The following is a 9012-nucleotide window of genomic DNA, read 5'->3' as shown; positions in this document are numbered from 1 at the left end:
TTTTGTGACATTTTGGTTCACAGTTCTTGAAAGCTTCTGCTTTTCAAAATATTTGTCCACATGAGTGTTGATGTACATTTGTTTATTAAATTATTGCTGTGCTTCCACTTTCCTGGAATGCTAATCTCATTGTTTGTCTAGATATTTTTAGTTTGCTATTAAGGTGCCTAGAATTTTTCCTTTTGATTTTGGGGGTAGGCAAGGGAAGTTGGTTTGACACTTTGTTTTTAATTTAACACATCTATTTATTGAGATTTCTAAGTATTATCCCACACAGTATAATTATAACAGCATGGAGAGAAAAAGCAGATGTGTTAGACAAATTTTATATCAAACAACTATTGTGAATGTGTAGAGTAAAAAGGATTCCATTTTTCCCCCTCTGTGAATGCATCTGCTTACTTCTCAAGATTTAATAATAGATAATAAATATTTTTTTTTTAATTTGGGAGAAAGCCATTCTTAAGTTTTGCCTTAGAAAAAAGGTTTAAAAAAAGATGTGGACTGTAAACAACCAAATGCTTACGTATTTAGAACTACAGAAGAAGTTGAAAAAAGTTATTTGAAAAAGGTTCTGTGGATCCTAATGTAAAAACATTCGTGTGTGTTTTCTAATGTCGCTACAATATCTAGGCCTTACTGCATGAGAAATGTAAGATACTGAGAACAGTTAGGAAGTTAGGCTAACTCTAACAGAAAGTGAAACTGATTTGGCAAATATTTTTTTATGTAGCTTCAGTACAAACGGAAAACAGCTTCTCCAGTAACCAGTAAGCTTTGTTAAAGGAAGTAATCCCAAAGAATATTCTTATTACTAAATTCAACACATTGCAGAATCCCACTGATGTTATCTTATTTTTATTATATTTTGGAGGGAAATAGTTGTTTTTTAAAGATAAATTTCTGGGGCAGGTATATTATATGCAAGGACTTCCTTTTGCTTTATTTCTGTTTGGGAAATTTCTTTAGGAAAGAGTGAAAGTATACAAGAAATGTATGGGTTAGTGTGTTGGTCAGGAAATGCAAGTTTTTTTTTCCAATCTCCGCCGTCCTTCATGGCATCTGAATGAGTTGCACTTGCGATATATCTATTGGGTTTGAAAACAGATCTGTGCAATTTCACTTCTGGACCTTTCTGGTATGAAATATGTTTAACTTCGTAGAGCTCTTTGCTTCTTTGGGAATTCAGAAGAGAACGAGCTTGGTCTCCTTTGAGATTGGAATTCACTCAGGAAACTTCTGTCTGTTTTACCTGCAGTCAATTGCATGGCAAAAGTGCTGCACGATGCATGTACTTTTTCTCTGCTTAGAGTGTTGACAGTGATAACAGAAATGCCGAAGTTAGTTCCTAAACGTGCCTGTGTTAGAGTAAAACTTGTTCTTATGTCTAAAAGAATTTTTTCAAGATGCCAGTAATGGTGAAATAGTTGGTCAAATAATTCAACTTGGTTTTTAATTAAAATTTCCTGACCAAGGCATCCTTCTCTGAAATAGCTGTAGTATGAGGCCCTGTTTGGATAATAGTATTCCACAGTTCTTTTAGGCACCAAATGAAAAAAGTTTTGAGAACAAATATATACATTAGATAATGTTGGAAATATATACCAGGTAATCAACTACAAGCGGGACAGGTATTGGAAAATTAAAATTGATGTCTTTCTGTTAGGGAGCTTGGTGAGTTATCCCATTCTGGCTGCCCATTATTTTATAATTTTTTGGGTTGATTAAAATGAATCTTTTAAGTTGCTTAGAAATCGAACTTTATCCTGTCTGATCCTTATCTATCAGAAGTAAGAAATAGATCTTTTCTGATGAGAATTTTGGGCCTGTTCATTCTCAAGTGTCCTTAGTCTCTAATGAGAATAGCTTGATAGGAATCATGAGCAATACTAGTTTCCCTCTAAAATACAACCTTCACATTTTGTAAATATAGTAAATATTTAGTGGGCAACTAATTCTCTACATGCTGAGAATTTTCCATATTAGAATTGAGATGATTCCCCTTATAGGTGGGGTTAGCTGTCAGGTAGCCTGCAAGACATAGCATTGTTCTGGAGAACCTTGTGCATCCTGGAATAATGAGCCATTTATTTCCCCATGCTGATTGCCTAGAACTTGGAGGAAATACGTTTACTGACTGATGTGATGCCTTGAACAAAGATGCAGTCTCTGTGCAGTAAGTTGGAAGGAAATAATTTTAAGAGATTTCCCTCAATTTTGAATAGACCTCCTTAGCTTAGATGACTTCTTGCCAGTGTAACGACTTCTTGGCTAACAAAATAATGTTTGCCTTCAACATCTAACAACACTTAAGATACAGGTGCTTGGTAGTATCAAAGGTGGACAAATTGCAGGTGAAGATTTTTATTCTGGCTACCACTGTGGAAAGTTGGGTAGAAATACAACGGAGAGGCTAAATAAAAACCTTGGCAGAGATGTCAAAGCTGGAAGTGATTTGGTGTGGGAGTTTCTGTTGAGCATCTGTGGACCACTGTATAGCCCCTTAGTGTTTCTGTTAGGGATGCCCTGGAGGAAGGGTTTTCTGGCAGAAGTCCATATGTACAAATCCTGTATACTTGAAGAGCGGGCAGCATCTAGCCACTGTTCCCACAGGATGTGTAGGGGAGCCTGCTGTATAGTCTAGGAATACCTCTGTTGTCTCCTAGAATAGGGCCTAATTAATTCCACAAGGGGGCTTTCCGTACCATTCGTTTTTATTATTAAACATCATTCTAAGTAAAGGCTCATCTAAGTAGAGGTTTTTTTGTTCAAGACAATTGTTTGGCCCCGTTTTTTAAAACCAGTTTTGCATTTGTGGGAGGATATTAGATGCCTTACACTGGGAGTCTTCACCCAGTTTTTCTTCTTCAACTCTGAAATCTTGGCCCTCTCAAAAAGGGTTGCCAACAAGTGGAGACAGTTAACAAGGCAGTGACAAAGGCTGCAAACCAGCCCTCCAGTGGGGGTGGGGATGAGGTGCAGGCAGTGTTACCCGGCTGGGTGGATCTGTGGTTTGGAAATGTTTTCCAAAGAGTATTCTCAGCCTTGTGTAAAGGTTTTTTGGTTTTTTATGTGCTCTTTCAAAACACTAGTGATATCATTTAATTCAGATTTGCCTGGAATTAGGCTTGTCAGTTGTGCATGTTTTTAACTTGTTCTTTTAAACCGGGCTTGGGGAAGAGAAAATATATCCTTGCCATTGTCTCTGAGAGGTTTAAAATTGACTCCAGTAGTAGCTCAGGGATGGACATGGCAGCAGGGATTGGTCTAAGATTCCACTCTTCTACTAGTTAAATTGGGCCTGGAACCACTACAGAAATTCCATCCACTACTTTGAGAACAACAGTCCCTAGCCCAGGCTTTCTACCAGGCAGTGGACTGCTGCCTTTCCTTGTTGAGCCAACTTCTCAAACTTGGCTGGCTCCTCAGATGAGAAGCCAAGATTTCTGCTCATGGTCTACAGCCAAGTTCACTTACAATCCTCTGACCGAGAGACTTGTCCATTTGAGTCCTTTCAGAGTTCAGTGAATGGGAGGTGGGGTAGTGCACTGTGGGGATGATTTTAGCGTTAGATTATACTTAGCTCCACCCCTCTAGTGCAGGTCCATGTGAAACCAAGTGCAACTTCATTCTAGCTACTTGAGATTTGCAGGGCTCTCCCAGAAAGAAAACAGACAATTAGAATTTTATTTGTATCAACAAGAGGGATTATGGGTAATTCTGGTGCACAGCTCTTAGCTGGGAGGAGGGCCAAGAATCAGGGTGATTTAGACAGGAGTATCTCGGGCTGCTCTGGAGACCAAAGATGGGTGATTAATTTGCATGTAAATAAACCACCTTAGGTAGTATATAGCAAACAGGAGTGGCAGACACATGCCAAATACTGTCTCTTGGCCTTTAAGCTCCTTAGGTATAGTCCCAGCCCAACTTACCTTTATGTAAATGATCAGAGGGAACAACAGTAAGTTCAAAAGGACTAGATACTTAAATATGTTTAATTCTGTCGAGCTATTTCACGCTACTGTTAGAAGGCATCTACAATTTTGCTATAAAGTTGTATGATACAGAGTACTTACCTCTAGCCTCAGGTTACCTGGTGTTCCAAGCTTGACCGTCCTCACAGTTTCTCCATAATATTCCATATGTCACTATAGTTCCGTAAACATTCCATTTACAGTGAATCCAGACTTAACAAGATTAGGACAGCTTTAGAAGTGCTCCAGGCATATGCCCCAAAAAGAGAAATCTGCTACAGAGAACCATGATTGTCATGGGAACCACATGTCCAGTTCAACAGAGCTGTAGGTGAGGTATTATGCTTAAGAGACCAGGAAGTAACTCAGATGACCTCAGGAGCTCCCAGCCTCCTCCTCCTTTGTAATGACTAGGACTTTCAGGATGAAATAATAGGAGAATTTCAAATCCTTTCATTCTCACAACTCTTGATAGTAGATTTTTGTCTGTACATCTTTGTCTAGTACAAGGATTCATATGAGGCAGCATTATTCTTGTGCTAAGCCAAGTTATTTACTCTTGTTCCATTTTTTAAATTTCTGGCCCTCTCTCTGGGTAGAGTTAAACTACCTGAACTTCTCATATACAGACTTGCTCTCTAGGTTAGCTGAGTGGAGTCTTGTGTGTTCAAGGTGAATATTCAGAGTATAATTTCCATAATTCCCAGAGTGTAGGTGTGATGAAGTTCTACTTGCTTCGGGTTGCTTGTGTTCCATTTGGAGGGGATACCGCTCTGATGGGACCTACTGAAGTGCTCTTACCATGCTCTCTAGCACTATCTCTTCTGCTTGAAGCCAGAGCATTTTGCCATTCCTGATTTCATGTTGGCAGTTTTGGTCCATTTCCAGCTGACTGTTCTTTGTGATTCCAAACAAACTAAGACTTTGACTTGGATATTTAGATCCCGACAAATTAGCCTGACCTGCCACAGGTGCCTGAGGGAATTTATTCTGAGCTTGTGGGTGTCAGAAGGTGTGCCCTCTAAAAACTGCCTGTCTGGCACTGCCTGTGTGTATGTGGGGGGGTCCTATCCTTGGCAGGATAGCACCTTGGATCTACTTAAAAAAAAACAGGAACTCAGAATGCAGTTGTCATCTCCATCAGCTCTGTCATGATGATATCAGATTCATGCATCTAGGTTTTACAGAGGTTTTAGTTTCTATTGTATGATTTGGTGAGAAGGTCTTAAACTAGTGCCTTTTAGTGTGCTCGGGACTCACGGTGATGGTTTCACATGAAGGAAGCACCAATGACTTAACTCTTCCTTCCCCTGGACACCCATCTGGCAAATCTCTTACAGTGGGAGTGATCACATCTTAAGAAGGGGCCCACTGGAGCTTTCCCTAGTCACTTCCTAACCACAGACTGGTGGCTGTTCTGTCACATAAGGAAGTTGGGGGGGACCACTGATGTTACAGGAGAGCCACACTTTGTCCCCCTGAATAACTTTTATTTTACTTATGCATGAGCTGGATGCATCGAGCTACTTTGGATGTTCCTGTCGCAAGCCTTGCTCACCCCTTTCTCCCCCTTTAGCAGAGCCTAATTCTGGAGACTCCTAACTGCCCACCTCGAGAAATCCTTCCCAGTCCACTCACCAGGGACAGTGCTGACAGCGTGTACCTCCAGGCTGTACCCCACCCACCTTGTACCAAGCAAAAGGAGTGATATTCCTAATGTGTTCTTTTTCCAATTCTTCTAGGCTGACAAACGGGCTCATCATAATGCACTGGAACGAAAACGTAGGGACCACATCAAAGACAGCTTTCACAGTTTGCGGGACTCAGTCCCATCACTCCAAGGAGAGAAGGTGAGTTTCTTGAGAAAGCTGAGTCGCTGGCCACTATTAGCTTGGAGCTTGTTGTGGAGCTTAGCAGAGCACTCATCTACTGGGAAGGAAATGTAGTCAGAGGTATTCAGGTAGCATGGTTCCCTAATTTTTTGACTCAAGTTTGGAGGACCGCCGCATGCTTTACCTACTCCAGTTTATCCTTAACTAAATATGCCAGATATAATGGAGCTATTTATAAGATATCTGTAGGAGTCATCTTTCAAAATTTGTATTATTTGTAATAAATTGAGGAAATTATACACTATAGTATAAAGGGTGGCTCAGTGTTCATTCGGGATAACAGTAAAGATTCCAGAGGTCACTAATACCCTAGACCTCCATGAGAATTTCTTTCCTATGGTTCAGAGTTAATACTTACTGTAAGTGAGCATTTATAGTAAGTAGCATCCAGGAAGGTATGTAATGTATGTGAAAAACAGCCTGGGCACCGTTGATTTTCTGGCCCCAGTAATTGTTATTTCCAGGGTGTAAAAAGAACATTTTAAGCTGTGGGACAAAAGACTTGAGTGAATAGACATGTTCATGTGAAATAGAAAAAATAACCACTCTTCCCCCGTCCCTTCCGGAAACTAGCATTTTCCCTGGAGGGCTAGGCACCAGCTGTTTCTACATTTGAAAAACAAAATTAGAAGCTTTGAGTAAAAGCCTATGGGTTAGGGTCACTCCCTGGAATTTGGAGAAAACATCTGCACAGTTCCATTCTTGACAGAGTGTAGTTGTCTGCAGCAATTCAGTGGAATAACTGGCAAGCTGGGAAGAGGACCTGTGTTTTTGCTTTAGTGATCCAGTGTTTTATAAAGAAGGAACTATTCTGTTAAGAACGGTCTGCTTTTGGGTGTGCTTTGATTTAGTTCTCTGGTGGGGGTCCTGGATTTGTTTGGTTATCCAAGATGAAATTTGGAACTCTTATGCTTTCATTTTTTTATATCGTCACTGTGATAAGTCATATGCTTTATACTTTATCTAAGGTGTGGCTTTCCATGTGGTGGAAACATGGAGAAGGGCTGACCTTTATAAAGACAGGCCATATGTATACTTGGTATTGCAAAATCAGAATTTGCTGTGGGTTAAGCCTACTTAGTGTGGACTTGATTTAATGACCTTAAACCAAGGCACTTACCTGGAATAACAACCTTCCTGGGTACAACACTAAGTAGCACAGAAATCTTTATGACTATAGACAGAGACTCACCCCCTTAGTCAAAGTAAACACATGCAAAAGATTATCTCTTATGCCTGTTTGACCTGTTGACAGTTGGTGCTTATTCCTGTACCACAGTATCAATTAAAATTGCTTTGGTAAACTATATGGACAAGAGCTACCTTCTTCTAAGTCTCACATCCAACCAGGAGTGGCACTGGGCAGTGTTTCTCAAGGGGTGAGTTGCGGACCTCCCACAGCATATTCACTACTGAATCAGCCTTTCTGGAGGGAAGCCTGGGAATCTGTATTTATAACAAGCAGACAGATGACTCTTAGGCATTCTTAAGTTTGAATACATTGGGAGAGGTGGGTCGTAGGATCACAACTATGCCTTTTCCTTATCTAGCCTATTTTACATTGCCGTAACTTTTTTCCTTAAGTCCTTATAATTACGTTATGCTAAATCCTGTTTTCTCCTTTCTTCAAGGAAGTTGAATGTTTGAATTTGGTAGTCTTACAAGTGAAATAATTTGTCATTTGTTGTGGCTTACTCATTTATTTACTTATTCATGCCATTCAACACATATTTACTGAGGGTCTACTACATGCCAGGCACTATTCTAGATACTGGGAATACAGCAGTAAACAAAACAGACAATAACAGGAGCTCTTGCTCTGATGAGGAAATGATAAAAAAAAAAAAATGAAGTAAGAATTAAAAATAAAAAATATATGGCCGTTTGTGGTGGCTCACACCTATAACCCCAGCACTTTGGGAGGCTGAGGTGGGGGAATCACCTGAGGTCAGGAGTTTGAGACCAGCCTGACCAACATGGAGAAACCCCGTCTCTACTAAAAATACAAAAAATTAGCCAGGCGTGGTCATGCATGCCTGTAATCTCAGCTATTCCAGGAGGCAGAGGTTGCAGTGAGCTGAGATCGTACCATTGTACTCCAGCCTGGGTAACAAGAGCAAAACTCTGTCTAAAAATTTGTGTGTACATATATATATATATATATATATATATATATATATATATATATATGTGTGTGTGTGTGTGTGTGTGTGTGTGTGTGTGTATGTATATATAAATGTATTATGTCAGGCAAATAATGTGGAGAAAAACAGGGAAGAAGAGTTGCAATTTTAATTAGGCAGACAAAAAGTGTTGCAGGCAAGGTGACATTTTAGCAAAGCTTTGAACAAAGTGAAGCCAAGAACAGTGCATCTGTCTGGTAATGAGTATTCCAGGCAGAGGGAAAGCAAGTGTGGTAGCACTGAGATAGGAACCTGTAAGCATTCCTGGGCCCAGCAAGGAAAACAAGGAGGCCAGAATGGCTGGAGGGGAATGAGTGAAGGGGCGGTGGCAGGAGATCCCGGCAGAAAAGTAGCAGGACTAGGGAGAGAGGAGTGGTCTAGGGGAACCAGATTCTATAGAGCCAATCAGCAAAGCCCCAGTCTGAGAATTTACTAGGTACATTCTAATTTCAGAATCTTCCTATCCCGTGTTGTAATCCAAATATGTCCTACTGAGAGTGAATGAAGGAAAGGTCTATAAGGTCTCAACCCCTTGCTCTTTAAAAAGCGAGCTGCCAGCACTGTTTCACAGGTGCCGTAAGTCTAACAATACTTGGGTCTCTCAGACTTATGAGTTATCACTAAACGTGGTGTTTTTTTTTTTTTTTTAATGTGGTTTTTGGACCAAAGGAAATCGGCTCATTCTTAGATTGTGATAATTAAGGTTATGACATTATGTAAATAATCATGAGATAATTATTTTACTATGTGAATTTTGGGGAACTTCAATTCTTAAAGGGAAAGCCTTTGATTTGGATCTCTCTATGTTCTAGTCTCCTTTGACTTAAGCATCTCTATGTTCCAGCTGACTTCTCCCTTAGCATTTGGATTATGCGTCATATGTGTCCTAACCCTTTTGTTTTTTTTAAAGAAAAAGCAATATATTCATTGAATTGGATCCTAACCTAGAATAGGGGATACTTG

General features: G+C 40.0%; 1 protein-coding gene across 8 annotated transcripts in view; it reads left to right on the top strand.

The window, feature by feature from the left end:
- Positions 1–9012, top strand: part of MAX (MYC associated factor X) — a 28380-nt gene that overhangs the window by 2918 nt on the left and 16450 nt on the right. For all 8 annotated transcript variants that reach the window (XR_001826849.2, XR_001826850.2, XM_017534012.2 and 5 more), the window contains one exon: positions 5717–5824. Coding sequence is in view for 5 of the 8 variants with exons in the window: in XM_017534012.2 (XP_017389501.1) it covers positions 5717–5824 (108 nt within the window). In the remaining 3 variants the exon portion in view is untranslated. The remainder of the gene's footprint in view (positions 1–5716; positions 5825–9012) is intronic.

This window comes from Cebus imitator, unplaced genomic scaffold, assembly GCF_001604975.1.
Source record: "Cebus imitator isolate Cc_AM_T3 unplaced genomic scaffold, Cebus_imitator-1.0 Scaffold83, whole genome shotgun sequence".
Classification (NCBI taxonomy): domain Eukaryota; kingdom Metazoa; phylum Chordata; class Mammalia; order Primates; family Cebidae; genus Cebus; species Cebus imitator.
The sequence above is the reverse complement of the archived record's forward strand: the minus strand, read 5'-3'. Positions and strand labels throughout refer to the sequence as shown.